Source organism: Pantherophis guttatus, chromosome 1, assembly GCF_059756535.1.
Source record: "Pantherophis guttatus breed Tessera chromosome 1, ASM5975653v1, whole genome shotgun sequence".
NCBI lineage: Eukaryota > Metazoa > Chordata > Lepidosauria > Squamata > Colubridae > Pantherophis > Pantherophis guttatus.
The window spans coordinates 77482161-77499349 of record NC_142063.1 but is presented as its reverse complement, the minus strand read 5'-3'; the positions used below and the strand labels follow the sequence as shown (position 1 = coordinate 77499349).

Genomic DNA, 17189 nt, shown 5'->3' with positions numbered 1-17189 from the left:
AAAGGTATAGAATGCAGGGCAATGCTGAGTTCCATGTACTGGGCAGTGAATAAAGGTCACTTTAAGAACAACAAGCAGGCATACGTTCCCCCCCCCCCAAAAAAACCCCAATACTGCTTCAGCTCTGTGATTGAAGTCAATTTTAGAGAAAGATACTTCGTTCCATCTGCCATAATGTCAGCCTCAGCTTTGCCTGCTTCAGCTGCCATAAGAAACGGGGGAGGGATTAGTTATGGGGGCGAAGGGAGGGAAGATGCAGGAGGTGTCTTCCAAAGAATCGAAAGTGAATCTTCAAAGGGAATGGCTGACCAACTGCCCTACATTCCTGATGAATGACGCTGCCAGACGTGATGCCACCTGACCTTTGGGAGACCTTTGGATTGGCTGATGACCAATGGACACGGGGGTTGGGGAGAAGCTTAGTAGATGCTATTTCGCGCGTTTTGCTCACTTCCAGCTTTACCTGGGTTGCGATCATTTCATATTCAGTAAAAGTACTAATCTCTTCAAAATGTTTGAGTTTGGGTTTTCTTTTCCTGGATATTGAAGGAAGCATACCTGACACATAGTTGCCCATCCTTATTGTTTGATCTTCCCAACTTCTGCTTGATCTTCCCAACTTCTGACCCTCCTCCCATCTTTTATCCATAAGCACCCTTTGAGATGTTTCCAGAGATTACCACACAAAGCAGGCTTAACTTGGTAGTACAGTGGTCTAAGGCACCCTGTTATTAAACTGGTTATTAAGACCAGATGCCTGCAATTACTACAGGTTCGAATCTCGCCAAGGCTCAAGGTTGACTCAGCCTTCCATCCTTTCTAAGGTAGATAAATTGAGGACCCAGTTGTGGGGGCAATAAGCTGACTTTGTATAAACATACAAAAGAATGAAGGCTATTGCTTAGTGCATTGTAAGCCGCCCTGAGTCTCCAAAGAAGGGCGGCATATAAATCAAATTAAAAAAAAAAAAACTTTTAAAGAAATACTCTTGTGAATTTAACAGCATCAGAGACCTGTGAAGCAGCAAGAAATTCTGTAAACAAAGGTTTACCATAATGTGAAGGTGATACCTACGGAATCCTTCTCCCCAGAAGCTAATGGCACAACTGCCATAAACAATTCCGATCCATATATGAATATTCGTAACTCGTAATAGTTTTCAGAGTTTATCTACAAATTCAGCATTTCTCTTCCGTTTCTGCCCCACAGTCAGCTATATTTTAATTACCCCTGTACAGGAAATCTGTTTAAAATACCATGTCCTGGCATTGCTTTGAAATTTTTCTGCTTCCCATCGGTTTACTTCCTGCAGATTCATGACTGAACATTCAAGAGACCAGACCAATTAGCCCCAAGGCACCGCAGTCCCCTGGCTTTATTCATCCACAACTGTACAAAATGCTTACAAAAAAAGAGTTCTGCATCCCCTCACAACCCAAGGCCCATGCTTTGAAACCAGTTATTACCAAATAGGAAGGAAACAGCATACACATTTTAAGCCGTCTTTGTAGTACTTACAGGAAGGCATTTTTTAAAAAAAAAAGTCAGAAAAAGCCTTATTCTTCTTTCTCAAACCATTAATACAAGTCATAGGGAGATGTGCTGCTGCCCTTGCCCCCCACTTCCCCCCCCCCGCAAGTCTCATGATTGTTTTCCTCAGTATAAAGTCATTCTGTCAGCACAAGCTTTCAACTCGAATCTTCTCTGGTTGCAGTAGTTCAAGCTGAAGCCAGATCAGCCCCAATTATAGAAATAAATTTTCTGCCAGGCTGGCAAGTAATCCATCAAAGGTCCTGAAATTGAAGGGGGGAAAAAAGAGGGGGAGAGATTTTTAAAGCAGCAAGTTGCTAACTGGATTTCCAAAATTTGCTGTTCGTGATACCCTCCCAAGAGCCTTTAAATTATCCTGTAGAGGAAAAAGTCACCTGAGGATATGTTTAGGCAAGACCTTTAACAACAGAAAAAAGAGGGCAAACTGAAATGAGTTAACCAAGTACTAAATACATAAAGACGCTTCTTAATGCCCTAAACTAAAGTAACCTACACAGCAGGCTAGCAGGTGATGTGATAGGAATGTCAAGGAAGTCATACATCCTTACCACAGTTTCTAGGTTCCTGTTACCCAGCCTAATTTTTTGAGAAAAGTAGTAACTTTATGGGAGGGAACCCTGAATATTAGGCACTGATCTTATTCATGTAACAATCTGCGTTTCTAGGTATTGCCTAGAAATTTCGAGATGCTGGATCCAAAAGGGGCCTTGATCAAGGAGCCTTGATAGTACAGTGGTCTAAGCACCCTGTTATTAACACAGCTGCCTGCAATTGCTGCTGGTTCGAATCTCTGCAAGGCTCAAGGTTGACTCAGCCTTCCATCCTTTCTAAGGTAGGTGAAATGAGGACCCAGTTTGTGGGGGCAATAAGCTGACTTTGTATAAATATACAAAAGTATGAAGGCTATTGCTTAACGCATTGTAAGCCACCCTGAGTCTCCGGAGAAGGGCGGCATATAAATCAAATAAAAAAATAAAAAATAAAAACATTTGGCCCTCCTGACTGCAGATATGTTAACATGATAATGGCAGAGGTTTTGCAGATAGCAGGCCTTCTCCACTAAGCAAGCCATTGCTCCACTAAGCAAGCCTGATAAAGTCAACATAACTGAGGAACTGAGGAACCAACTAGAGATTCTAGGGAGACATTTCAAATTCCTAAGTGACAACATCAAATAAACTCAACATTCCCAACTTTGCCTTCATCTTTAGGCATTTCAACTCTCCCTCATGTAGATTCTTCAGACAAGCATACAGAGGAGATGGGACTCCCTCCTCATGATTTCCTTCACTGATGAAAGCTATCTTTGGGAGAAAAAAACAAAACTGGCAGGCTTCTACTTACGAGTCACTAGGCCGACTCCAGGGACATAATCTGCCAACAAGCGCAGAAGAAAGAGAATCCTGCCCCTACAAAGGCATATGGGAAAAAAGAGAAGGAAAAGAGGGTTTAGTGGCTTCTTTCCCAACAACAAATGCTCTCTTGAATTACAGCAAGGTCAGAGATTTTAGAGGCCTCTACATTTCTGCCTTAGTCAGAGGTTCTCAAACCATGGCTTTCTAAAATAATAAATGCTTGTGCAAGACTCCCATGAAGTATAATGTGCTAATAATAACAACAGGATTATTATTAGCTGCTAGTAGCTCAAGCCATAGTGACTCCAGGAATAGATCTTAGGATGGCCTTCTATTCCCTAAAGACAAATCTGGGGACTCTGCCATTAACAAAGGGACTTTCTGAAGCAGAGAGGAATATGGTTTTTGCCTTGAGACAAAAACAGATGTGTTGGCTTTGAGAGACTCTAAACTGCCTAAAAAGCCACTTTTATGGTCAGCAGCAGTGAAGAATTTTGGGAGGCTGTTGAGGAAAAAACTGAAGTGCAAAGGAATAGGGAGGATGAGCATCTCTTGGTGCATCTGATTCTCTGATGAGATGCAGATGGATGCTCCTTGTACCTTGAGTCCTCATGCTGGTAATGGCAGAGGAAGCAGCTGGGTGAGTGCATTGGCTTTACCAAAAACTGCCCAAAATCGGGAGCTTGGGGCCAAATCAGGGGTGAAATGCTCCCGGTTTGGACCGGATCGCCTGATCCGGTAGCGATGGCGGTGGGTGGTTCGGAGAACCAGTAGCAAAAATCCCTGCAAACCCCCCCCCCTCCCCAGTGCCCAGCTGAGCCACGCGAACATCAGAGGCTGGTTTTTTTTACTTTTAAAAGCATTTTTTCTACAACCTCTTCAGCCAGAGAGGTTGTAGAAAAAAAAATGCTTTTAAAAGCCTGTGACAAAAAGTTGGCCACGCCCATCCAGTCACATTACCACCACCACCCCCACTAAGCCACACCCATAGAACCACTAGTAACAAATTTTACATTTCACCACTGGGCCAAATCCTGAGAAGGTATCCATGGATGACCTCGTTCCTTTTCTCGTCTCCAGAGTGAGAATTCTATAGATATAGTGCTCCTTTTTTAACTAGCTTCTAATGCTTCTGGCCATCCAAAAATGTATGATCTCAGTTTGGCTTAGGCAGAAATTGTAGTTCTCTGTATTTACTTACACAGGTAGTCTACAGCAGGGGTCTCCAACCTTGGCAACTTTAAGACTTGTGGACTTGAACTTTGCTTTGCTGGCTGAGGAATTCTGGAAGTTCAAGTCCACAAGTCTTAAAGTTGCCAAGGTTGGAGACCCCTGGTCTAGAGGACATTTGTTTCTGTGGAAGCTGGCAGACTTACTCAGAGTATCTGTCATAGAAGGGAGATCTTAATAGGTAATATAGGAGCAGGATAGTCCGCCGTTTCAGCTCCATTCGTTCACGTTTGTTGAGATCTTTCTTATCACTCAGTAAACTCAAGCTGTGGGGAGGGGGGGGAAGAAGGAGATTAAAAGGTACTTTATAGGATTGTGAGCATTCTCACAATCATATTGCATTTAGTCTCAGTTTTTCAAAGAAAAGAGACCCTTTCATTCTCAGTTAACAGATTCAGAGCAACAAGGCCATGGCCTTGCTGTTTGATTCAAAACGTTCCTTTTAATTTTGTGTTTGCTATTTGTAGGTTTCAAGAATAGTTTTAGAACTACAAATTAAGACAGTTTCCATCTTCTCAAAAATATAAAAAGCAACTACTGCTACAAAAAAAGAAAAGCTGCATTTAGTTTTCACTCTGTCTGCATTTAGAAAAGCAGCTAAACAGCATGTCATTCATCAAAGTTTTAATTATTAAGTTTAAAATTAAGTTTTAAAAATGTTTATCTCCGTATTTTGTTTAGCTACCTTGTGTACTTGCTTGAAAAGAAGAGCAGGATTTAAACTGAACAAACAAAGTTCTCCAGCCTCTCAAGGAAGTGCAGCGTCTCCTCTCTCAGCTGGGACCAAAGGTATCATTGAGTGGGAATTAAAATTTATGACATAAGAAGAGGTAAAAATAAAACTTAAACTAAGATGGCTTTTTTCCAAACTGACCTTCCAACATCCAAGATGCCTGATAGAAGCCAGGGTTTCCAAGATTTTTGTCCCCACACGGCTAAACTCAATACTTCAAACAAACATTAAGGAACAAAGAAACAAGAATGCTCACAGAAAATCTCAAATCCAGGCAGGCTAAATTATAACAGGAGTTATAAATGCTAGATAAAATATCAGAAGAAATTGAGGCGTGCAGATCAGACAAAAATCAATAGAGAGGTACAGTACTGTGGAACACAAAAATAAATAAATAAATACTGAAAAAGTCCAATTCCCTTTTGTTGCTCCATCCCCTCAACAACTATTTTCAATTTCTTCCCTTTAAAAATTAAGAGGCACTGGGAAAAAAAAATCCCATGAAATATTTTTCTCTTCTGAATGATATTTTTTGAAAGTACTGCTCATTCAAACCAGATGAGAAGTATTTTAATGTAGTTACTTAAGACATCTACGAGATTACTCCTAAGCAAATTTTCTCCTGAGTAAAGAATATCTTCATGCTGTCCCTCTCCACTGCAGTGGTCAGATGTGCAATGCTGCCAAGCTTTGCTGCACAGCAGCACATTGTCACTGCACAGACAATGGTTTCTGTGCCTTGGTCTAGCAATTTAACTTCTATTATAGCTGGAAATACTGTTAAAAACATTTTTCTTCCTACTGCTATATGAATTCAGTGGGATGTATTCCCAACAAAAAATGGACAAGAGCTCAGTCTTTCTGCTTATTTCCCTCACCTGCTCACTGAAGAGGGTACGTACAATAAAGAATAAGCTGCAAGGATCATCTTAGTATTGCCTTAAATTTGGTGCCAGCAAAACACCCTCCTGCCCAACCTCAAGGCCTGAAAGTAGTATATGGTTGATGGGTTCAATATGGTTCAATGTTTTTCAAGAACTTAAGAGAGCGTACCTAAAATTCAAACATGCCACTAACTTGTAGTACTATAATATGTCTGTATATTTCTTTTATAACAAACACCCCCAATTTCTATTGCCTTGTTTTGGGGTTTTCTCAATTTTTCAGAACTCAAGATATAAAGATACATTGTTAGCATTGGATGGAGAAGCTGTTATATTTTGGGCGCTATTCTTAATTTTGTTTCTAGGTGATTAACATAAGTGACTTTTGTTGATGTGGGAGACAGCTCCACCAAAGAGAATGGATTTTATTTCTCAATGACCATATACTGTACAAGACCTTTTTATGTGGTCTATCTTAAAATATGGTTTGGAAATGTCTAAAATCAATACGACCATTTCATTCCTCAGTGTTTCACCATGTATGGTAGTATCTCTAATGGTGACTAAACCAAAATCTAGAGCCTGCTTGGAAATAAGCACCTTTCTGAACTAGGACAATTTATACTAAGGCTGTAGCTCTCTCTAGTGGCACACAGAACAGACTACAAGAACCACTGAAAGTCAAAATAGGATACAGTGCAACAATGGACGGGTAACAAAGATAGACTCAGCAAGTGTCTCCTGGCTGCCCAAAGGTGTTGATGGTTGGCTGCTCTCCATTGCTCTTTGGTTCTGCTTTTCCTCGCGTTGCTGAGGCTCACCCCAATGTCTAGAGTGCAGGGAAGGGGCTGAAATTAAGACAAAAGTATGGCCATGCATGGATATTTATCAGCAACCAGCAAGATGTTTGGCCAGAAAAAATCATATATGGCCACTAGTTTACCTAGCCTCCTAAAAAGTTACATCAGAAAAAGCAAGCTAGAATGATACTTACTGCTTTCAAGAGACCTCACAACACGACTACAACGCTTCCCCACGAAGATCTGCTCTTTTCCTTCTAAGCTGGCTTCCAGGGCTGTCAAAAGATAGGTATGTAAGGCCACAATCAGGAGGGTTCAATTCCCCCACGTGCACCGAGATAGCAATATCAATAGCATTTAGACTTATATACCGTTTCACAGAGCTTCACGGCCTCGCTAAGCCGTTTGCAGAGTCAGCATATTGCCCCCAACAATCTGGGTCCTCATTTTACCCACCTCGGAAGGATGGAAGGCTGAGTCAACCTTAAGCCTGGTGAGATTCGAACTGCCAAATTGCAGGCAGCCGGCAGGCAGCAGAAGTAGCCTGCAGTACAGGCACTCCCCAGTCAAGAATAGGGATGGGGAGACTCGACATTCCAAATGGAATGGAAAACCCTGCAGGCCACTGTCCTCAGTGGTCTAGGCAGATCCCCAGAAAATGCTGCTCAAACTTTCTAGTATGCCTACTTTGAAGAATGAGGCTCCAGAGGTCCTCCTCATCTGTGCTGCAAAAAAAGAACTACAAGGCAACTACTCTATGGGCTTACCCTGAGTATATACTATACAAATATGAGCAATGAACACAAGTGGATAGTCCTGGGCTATTTATTCAGAAATTGCCCACAACAATCCCCTTAGCTATTTGATCTCATTTTTAGGCAGCAAGCCTTTTCTTCTCAATATGGGATGGCAAAGTAGAGCTGAAAGTTGCTTAACCATCTACAAAGGAGTCTGTGAGAATGCAGTTATGCATACTTTTTCGGAGCACTGAGATTCCTTGGTCAGGTCAGACTTATCTTAATAGAACTTGCACTAATGATATTTTTGTTCAGTAGTGATCTCATCATAAGCCTTTTTATTTTTTTTTGGTAAACTTTCCCCAAATGGAAGAACACTGTATTTTTCAGAGTATAAGATGCACCTTTTCCCCCCAAAAAGAGGGTGAAAATCTGGGTGTGTTTTATACTCCGAATGCAGCCCTGCCCAGCTTCTCAAACGAAGGTTTCAGAGCCCGAAAAAACCATCAGAAATGAATCTTCAGAAAAGAAGCCCCCAGAGCTTCAGAAAAAAAGCCCCCAGCGCTTCAGAAAAGAAGCCCCCAAACTGAGCTTCAGAAAAGAAGCCCCCAAACTGAGCTTCAGAGGCTTTTTTTCTGAAGCTGTTTCGGAGGCTTTCAGAGGCAGAAAAATAAGTTTTTTCTGAAACAGTTTCAGAAGTTTCAGAGGCAGAAAAAAAAGCAAAAAAAAAAAAAAAAAAAAAGCAAGGCACAGAGCTTACAACCAAGGAACCTGTTGCTAAAATTCACCTCTGGGAACAGCTGATTGGGGGTATTCTGGGAGGCAGATCCACCTGCCAATCAGCTTTTTTTTAATTTTCCTCCCCAAAAACTAAGGTGCGTCTTATACTCAGGTACGTCTTATACTCCAAAAAATAAGGTACATGATTGCAAAAATGTGGAATAATCATCGTAACCATGATGATCTCTTTAATAACTACGTCCCTGCATGCGCACGAACAAACGCATTTATTTCAGGCCTGAACTCAGCATCAGTGGAAATGAATATTTAATATAGAGTAATACAAGAAACCCACAAATATTTTTGCTGGTATTATCCAACTCTGGGTTATTTGTAAGACTGGATGACACAACAATAATTCAACAGCATTCAGGACGTCCTCCATTCCCCTTGATTATGCTGATTAACTAAATTGGTTTTGACTCACCTTTCTGATACAGTGATTGTCTCCTGTCTAATGGTACAATGGGAGGAGAGGTCTGGATGCCAGCTTTGTACCAGAGCAAGAGCAGGAGGCGCAAAATGGCTCTGTGGGTCAGAGAAAGTCACGATTATAAGCTACAAAAGGCACACAATTTCACAATCAAGATACTAAAAGGATGCAGTAAGTGTTGGCAGACACTCCCAACAACTTGACCTTGTGATCATTCTTGGAAATATTTTGGGCTAATGAAAATTAGGAGGCTTATATAAAATCATAGTCACTTATCATGCAGAAATATTGCATATTATTTTGGATGCAAATAAACATCAAGTAGCTTTGACAAGAGCCCAAACTTATTCTGAACTTGTTGTAAAAACCATGTGGTTTATACTATACATGTCATACAATCACTCTAACTTTGTGTGAAGCTACAGACACTTCGGATATACCAATAAAAAGGCCCCATTTCTTTTGTTTGCCAATCAAATGCATTTTGATAAGGCACCAAACAGCCCTGGATTCCCCGTCTCTCTGTTCAACACTCACTTGGTTAACTGGATGAGGACAATAGTGGCCCACCGGCCATTCTCACCCCACACCTTGGCAGCTCCCATCTCGGCAAAGACCTCCAGGCATTCGAGAACACTCAGCCATGTTAGCAATTTCTGCTGGGAAAGTGGCTGTACAAGAAAAGGCAAACAAACCTGTGAGATGACTCGGTATGATTAGTTTCAACGTACAGTAAAACTCTGGCTTTTCTTTTAAGTCTCAATACGTTAAACACTGGATACACCAGCTTTCTGCATCTATAAATCCACTGATCACTAGAGCCAATAGACATAGAGATGGGTAGCAGATGGACTCTGTCCCAAATGTGCTTTTTCAAGAGGCAACTGGACTTTCTGGTTTTTCTCTGAATGTTTCACTTCTCATCCAAGAAGCTTCTTCAGCTCTGACTGGATGGTGGGGAATGGAAGGATTCCAGTCAGAGCTGAAGAAGCTTCTTGGATGAGAAGTGAAATGTCTTCAAAGAAAAACCAGAAAGTCCAGTTGCCTCTTGAAAAAGCACATTTGGGATAACCATGACCTGGATGACTGAGAATCTCCATAGACAGATAGAGTCTGCTTTTCTATGCCCTTTCCTTGTCTGAGTTACTTCTATGTAACCTATTGTCTCCTATTGGTTAGACTGATATTCTCAGGCTCTCATTTCTTCTATTGTATTTTTCCTTTTCTCGAACCTGTGTAGCTGCGCTTTTTCATAATGAAGGAAAGCAGACAATACCCATTACTTGCAGACAGATATAAGTACCTATCATAATGCTGTTTTCTTAATAAAGCTTTCTTTCATGCAAGCATCAGACCTGGTAATTCTTAGAAAAGTTAGCCTCTTTCCTTTTACCTCTCCACACATTCTTTCTACTGTGCAGAGGCAACTGTCATGAAGAATGAGGGGCGCGATGTGTCCAGCACTTCCATACAAAAGCAATCGGGTCTTTCAACTTTAACTATTTGTGCTCAAGTCTGACTCATTCCATTTCAACTACTGGCCAGCATCAGAGACCTGCATGCCAGAGCTTTGTTGCAGGGACATGGAGAGGTTTTTAAAGGGAGAGGTAATATTTAGGAAGCAGTATCTCTGCACATTGCATATTCCTCTGTTCCCCACCAGCCTATCTGCTGCTTAATATTGTGCATTCTTACTGTCGGTGGCCTAAATGAGGAAGACAGAGATGTTGGGGTCTAGTAAAAGGAGGAAAAGAAGAATCTTTTATCTACCAAGCAAAAAAAAAGGCAGTTTCACTGCTTCCTCATTGCCATTTGAATCCAAGTACTCAGATTCCTAATAGAGGATTATATCTGCAGCTCAGGATTGAACTGTAGAATCCTGGCTGCTCTCCAAGCTTTTTTTTTTTTTTTTGCAGACATTCTTCACCCATCTAGTAATATCTTCAGTGCATCTAATTGGGCAACGAAACATCTGCAAGGAAACAACCAAGCTCGGACAGCACCAAGGACTCCATTCAGATCACATCTTCTCTCATTAATCTAAATCAGGCCTGCACAACACTCCAAGGACATAGTTAAACAGCTGTTTGGGACACCAGGTATGGGTAGTCATTGACTTACAACCATTCAGCGACCATTTGAAATTACAATGGCACTGAAAAAAGTGACTTATGACCGTTTTTCACACTTATGACTGGTGCAGCCACACTTATGGTCATTTGATCAAAACTGGCCATTTGGCAACTGGCATCTATTTATGAGGGTTGCAGTGTCCTGGGATCACATGATCACCTTTTGCGACCCTCTGATAAGCAAAGTCAATGGGGAAGACAGATTCACTTAACCATCATGTTACTAACTTAACAATTGCAGGGATTCACTTAACAACCGTAGCAAGAAAGGTCATAAAATGAGGCAAAATTCACTAAACAACTGTCTTGCTTAGCAAGGGAAATTTTTAGGTTCAATTGTGATCATCAGATGAGGACTACCTGTATTCTTTATGCAATGGTTTTTAATTTAACAATATGGCCCTTTCCCCTCTATAAATTGGGCAGGGCTGCTCTAAACCTTCCAAGAGTTAAACACCACTGTAATCTTCATCATTTATCATGCTAAATGTTGCAAGCAAAAAAGTGAACAGCCCATAGCTAATTTAGGTAGAAGTTTCAGAATCGAAGTATCAATAGAGGGAAAGGCAAGAGAAAGTTCATAATAACTTCCTTTGGCCTGCAAAACATTCTTACCACTGGGAGGGATTGCTGCAGCTCCTTTCGAAGAATCCAGTCGTTGAGTAGGACCAGCAAACTGGAGGCAGAATACACTGAGAAAGGGAAGATGGAATTTGGGGAGGGGAGGGGGAAATGTAATTAAAAAGGAATAAAAGTAAAAAGCTACTGTTTTTTTTCCATTAGAGACTGAAAGATAAAGAGATCGGTGACTTAAAAATACTTTTATTTCAAAGCCCAGATTATATTTAAATCACTACTTCTGAAGTATGAGTCTTGGTCATATCTTGGCTTTCTTCCATAGGATCCAAGCAAAGGAATAGAGTACATTAATTCACAACTCCCTTTCAAAATGGCCATACTTTTGATAACATGTTCTGTGATGCAAAGGCATAAACATTTTTGAAATGGCATCTGGAGCCAAACTGCAATCTCAACGAAAATCTTGACCCTGCAGGAATTTCAAGAAAGACTAAATATGCTATGGAACATACTTCTCCTGGTTTGTAGGAATAACTAAACACCCATAGACTGTTCATGTCCTTCATCTTTCAAGTGTTAAATCTGCCTGTCTGTATGAGAAGAATATTACATAGAATTGGGAGAAGTTCTTCTTGGTTGTGGTGACCTATTTATGGAACACTGTTCCTAGCCTGGGCCAAACAAGTACAATACGGGTTATAGCAATAGCAATAGCACTTAGACTTATATACCACTTCACAGGGCTTTACAGCCCTCTCTAAGTGGTTTTACAGAGTCAGCATATTGCCCCCAACAATCTGGGTCCTCATTTTACCTCAGAAGGATGGGTCAACCTTGAGCCTGGTCAGATTCGATCTGCCAAATTGCAATCAGCTGGCAGTCAGCAGAAATAGCCTGCAGTACTACATTCCAACTACTGCGCCACCGCGGCTTATACTGTTATATTGTTTATTTTATTGATTTCACCCAAGCCTCAGAACTATTAATATAGATCAGACATAAACAGGCTAAGAAATTAAAAAAAAAGAAAAATCAATAATACAATCATTCTGAAACAATAAAAATACTAACAGAAATTTTAAAGATAATTTAAAAGTATTTGAATTGTTCATGATATTTGATAAACAACAGTAAGTTTAAATAGTCTGAAATTTATCATGGACAACAAAATCCACAAAACACAGAATTTAGGTCAAGAGACCCACACTGATGCCTTATTCTAGGACCATGATGGTGAACCTATGGCATGCATGCCACAGGTGGCACGCAGTGCCCTCTCTTCGGGCACGCAAGCCGTCGCCCAGCTCAGCTCCACCCGCATGAGCGCATGCCTCCCGCCGGCCAGCTCATTTTTGGGTATCTGCCACATATGTGCAGGGGCAGGGCGCATGCGGGAGACGCATGTGCATGCACAGGGGGAGCAGTGTGCTCCCTCACAGTTATTGGTCCCAGGAGGCTGCAGGGAGGCCCAAAACAGGGTGGAGGGGTGGGTTACATGGGCATGCACGGAGGTCAGGGGGGTTCCGCGGGTATTGCATTATGGGTACAGGCACGTGACGACAAAAAGGTTAGCCATCACTGTTCTAGGATATATCAAACAAAAACAACTAAGGATTGAGGGACATAGAGATCTTAAGAAGTTTTGCAGAGGACAAGAACTTTCTTATTTTAGGATGGAAAGCTAGTTTATGTCCTCAAGAAATATGAATGAACAGATTGTGCTATGCTAGATATTAGTGTGGCAAGAAATGAAACTATTGTAATTTCATTATTTTGAAATTGCTTACAATTGTACAAGCGTATTCATTTCTCACCACACCCATCACATTGAAAGAAGTCAATTAACTCTATCTTGAAATTGTTTATTTCTCAACTTTCTAGCTTATGTTCAAATATTGACTACATTCAAATGATTATATCATGACAAATATGAAACAAGCATAAGACACAACATTAAATTAGGGTTGCTCTATATGATTAAATCAAGAAATCTTGGTCTGTAATAACTGTAACTGTAACTCTGGATCAGTTATTACAGTTTTTGAAAACTGAGATTAATGACTTCAGGGCAAACCAGAACCTATATTTTGAAGGTGACTTTTAATACTAAGAGACAAAATGAAAAATTATCTTTAATAGAAAAGCAACTGTTTTGAGCCCATCATAAAAGGAGAATGAAGGGGCTGAAGTTTATTAAACTGAGATATATCCTACCAAGTTGGCCAAGAGTAAAGAATGGGATCAGACTCTTCTTTTAGGAATGTTTATATAAATATGGATTTATATGTAAGATTGCTCAAAAATAACATTTCCTGCAATTTTCTTTTAACCTTTTTTTCCAGTAACAATTTGAATTTCTTACAGCAGTGCTGAATTAAATAAATATTTTATTAGACAGCTGACTAACCTTGTCTGGACTTGGAAGCTAAGTAGGACTAGGCCTGGTTACTACTTGGATGAAAGACCTCCATGACCTCTAGTGTTATAAGCTAGACTGGGAAGTCAAAAAACATCCCAGGAAAAAGGTCAAACCACTACCATACAATGAGACTATATTCATATAGTTACCAGGGGTCAAACTTGACTCAAAGGATTTATTTTTTTAATCAATAGATAATTTATTTAATAGCCTTTTCCAAGTTAGTACTCTTAAAATGCATTGGAGTACAATATATATCAAATTTGATCAGTATACTCTGCAGTTATGCAAATTGGGAATGATGGAGACCTGGTGTCATATAGAGAACTCCAAATTCTAATTGTGCTATCAAATATTAGCACCAAAATAGCTAGATTTTGGTAGTATGAGTTTTTGACAATTACAATGTTTTGGGGTATACGTCAAAAGCAGGGGCGGGTTTCAAAACCCGTCGCTACCGGTTTGCTCATGGGTGTGCGCGCCCTCTCTCCTGTGTGTGCAACACTTTTGTGCATGTGCAGAAGCGTCCAGGTGGGTGGGCGAAGCCTCCAGCCGCTACCGGTTCGCTTGATCCGGGGCGAGCTGGTAGCAACCCACCACTGGTTAAAAGTGGAAATGAGAGCATTCTGCCTCTCAGAAGCCTCCTGCTACCATTTCCTTAATACTTAATATTTTTGTACGGAGGGAAATCAAAACTTGTGCTGCCGAAAGTTACATTTTTGCACTCAATTTTAGCAACATGATCTCAGGATACTGGAGGTGCATGTACCCTGTCACCAACTTAGCTGCAAGCTAAAAATTTTAAAATTTTAAAGTCAAAATCTATATTCTACATTGAAACTTTTGGAAGTTATTTAATAACCCAGGATATGCAACACGCATGTATCTTTTTCCTAAGTCTGCACTACTATTAATCTTCTCATCGTTTCTACCACCCATCTCCTCCCACTTATGACTGTATGACTGTAACCTTGTTGCTGGTATCCTTATGATTTATATTGATATTGTTTCCTGATTGCTTATTTGTACCCTATGACTATCATTAAGTGTTGTGTACCTTATGATTCTTGATGAACGTATCTTTTCTTTTATGTACACTGAGAGCATATGCACCAAGACAAATTCCTTGTGTGTCCAATCACCCTTGGCCAATAAAAAAATCTGTTCTATTCTATTCTATTCTATTCTTTTCCCCCTAATGTAATCCCACATGGGCTTCTGAGAGAACCCAATGATATTTTTATTATTTTAGAACTTCAAAGCAGTTGTACTTACCCAATTCAGACAGCTCATGAGAGTCAGAAAATCGACCTGTAAAAATAAGTACAAATGAAACCTGAGCCACTATTCATACCACTAAAGAATAGCCAATGGAAAAGTTTTGAGGGAGTAGCTGTGAAGCAACAGCTAAAACAATGAAGCCAACATATTGCTCAACCATCCCAGAGATGTATGTTTCCCACATATATTCTGAATTATACATACACTTAACTAACTCCAAGTAGTACAACAGGTTCATCTACAATGGGAAACATATATTTTTCATAGACACCTAACTTAATGTCTTGCCCGTGCTTTCCTGACTGCCATAATATTTTTGAAATATAATCTAAGATTTTACACTGCACCTAACAAAGATCATATGGATCAATATAATCAGAAATTTGTTAAACAAATTTATATGGTTTTCCAAGCCACACATGCTTCCAACATTTTTTCCCCGTTTTACAACCCTTTAATCTCTTTATTCGGGGTGGAGTTGGGGCGACTGAATGGAGCAGCTTCTAACATTAAAATCACTAAAACCTGACCTCAAAAATAGTTTAAAAGCAATTTTTCCTTGATGAACAGTAACCAAAGGACTCATGTCATTTTTTTTTCTTATTCAGATTTACTTCTATTCTAAAAAGGGTCCTCTCTCCCTGTATGAAATTATGTACGATTTACTTCTTCTTTCGTCCCTGTTTTGTATTTATCCCACCATCAACACAGGTAGGGTCTTCTCTATAGCTGCACCCTGACTTTGGAATTTGGTCTTCAAAAAGTTTTTAAAAGGTATCAGTTTTACATATCTACATTTAAATATGAACTGGTTACAATTCTTTTAAAGAAAAGGTCTGAAAACCTTGCTGAATAGTTAAATAGGAAGAAAATTATTATGGGTAGAGGAGCAAACCAAAATAAAATAGCAAGAGTCACAATGCCTTTGCATACATTAATTTGACTTTCAGATTAGGGATATTATGTACAGTTCCAATTACCTAATTTCAAAATGACAATTTAGAACTGGACTGTTAGCAACATAACTTTTGGCTCTATTGTGATGATAAGTCAAGGACTATCAACAGACCAAAAAATATCAGCAACCCCCACTTCAGCATATTGATCTTAATTTGGGCACTCCCACCATTAGTTAAAGCCACGTGCTTCAAAATATTAGATAATAGACAAATGAATGGGAATGATCTTGATTTCATAATCAATGAATTAAGTGCTGCTTAGATGGTTTTGCTTTGATCTTCTAGGACCTTCATGTGGAATGGAAAGAATTTAAACCTCAAGGCTGTGACCACAGTCATTAAGAGACCAGACCTGTCCAGCGAACACCAAGCACAATCCAAACAATTTCGAAAGAGGTTGCCAAGTTAGAGATTGAAACCTGCAGTTTCTACAGCATTGAGCTGCAGACATTTAATATATCCGTAATAGCAGAGAACAGAGTAGAATAGAATAGAGCAGGAAGGGACCTTGGAGGTCTTCTAGTCCAGCCCCTTGCTCAAGCAGAACGACTACAGTGATAAAGTACTATCTAAGTTGCAATCAAGCTCTGCAATTGATTAAAAGGAAAAGTAATTTTAAAAAAGAGCCAAAATCTTTCTCCAAATCACTATTTCAAATCCAGGGCCAATTGAAAGATTTAAGAGAAGGACCGCAGTACTATTTATTTTCCCCCTGTCGCCTGTGACTATTATCTTTTTTCCTGTCAAACCTGCTGGGCAATTTTTAAAACCACAGAAAGAAACCCAACAGGTAAAGCCTTCTCTAACACTGGAATTCCAGGATTCAAAAGCTTCACCTGCCAGACGTCTGCCTATTACCGAGCTGTTAGAAATGCTGACAGCCTGAAACCTATTTGGGATTCGAAGGGAGCAAAACACAAGTTCAATAACCTTTTCGTACAAAAAACCTCCCAAAACCCTATGGATAGAGAAAGCTTTTCCCCGGGCATCTGCAATGGTGCTCGTCCCCTCCTACCTGGCAGCAAGTAAGAGAGGCCCCGCACGGTGCTCTCCAGCTGAGCAGTGGCCGCTGGATGCCGCTTCACGTAATCCTGATACCGGTAACACAAATGCCGCAGCCTCCCCACTAGACCCGGCGCCGATCCAGCCATGGCTGCCCTAAAAAGATCGACGTACGCTCACACACAGACACACAGAGACACTCCCCCATTGCGCCTGCGCACACACTTCCGGTTTGTACTTTGCTGCCCGGACACACATAGACCCCACCCACCCACCCCCACCTCCCCCCGGCCCCGCCTCTCTCCTGGACTGGC

General features: G+C 40.5%; 1 protein-coding gene across 1 annotated transcript; it reads right to left on the bottom strand.

Annotated features, from left to right (window-relative positions):
• Nucleotides 1–1345: 1345 nt before the first annotated feature.
• Nucleotides 1346–17123, bottom strand: PEX16 (peroxisomal biogenesis factor 16). The gene is made up of 11 exons (XM_034417434.3): nt 16889–17123; nt 14909–14944; nt 11251–11327; nt 9041–9174; nt 8498–8598; nt 6748–6828; nt 6449–6601; nt 5011–5083; nt 4283–4402; nt 2896–2960; nt 1346–1793 (listed from the first exon to the last, which is right to left on the bottom strand). Exons 1-11 carry the CDS (start codon nt 17022–17024, stop codon nt 1735–1737), a joined length of 1035 nt encoding a protein of 344 aa, XP_034273325.1. The 5' UTR covers nt 17025–17123; the 3' UTR covers nt 1346–1734.
• Between the last annotated feature and the right edge of the window lie 66 nt (nt 17124–17189).

Bases quoted from the DNA above. Each gene is read 5' to 3' on its own strand.
- PEX16 (XM_034417434.3), bottom strand. From the start codon at position 17,024: ATGGCTGGATCGGCGCCGGGTCTAGTGGGGAGGCTGCGGCATTTGTGT. The intron at 6,602-6,747 runs GTAAGTATCATT...TCTTAATTTCAG, and splicing joins TGTGAGGTCTCTTGAAAGCA to CCCCTTCCCTGCACTCTAGA. The intron at 2,961-4,282 runs GTAAGTCTGCCA...ATGCCTTTGTAG, and splicing joins TTCTATGACAGATACTCTGA to GGGCAGGATTCTCTTTCTTC.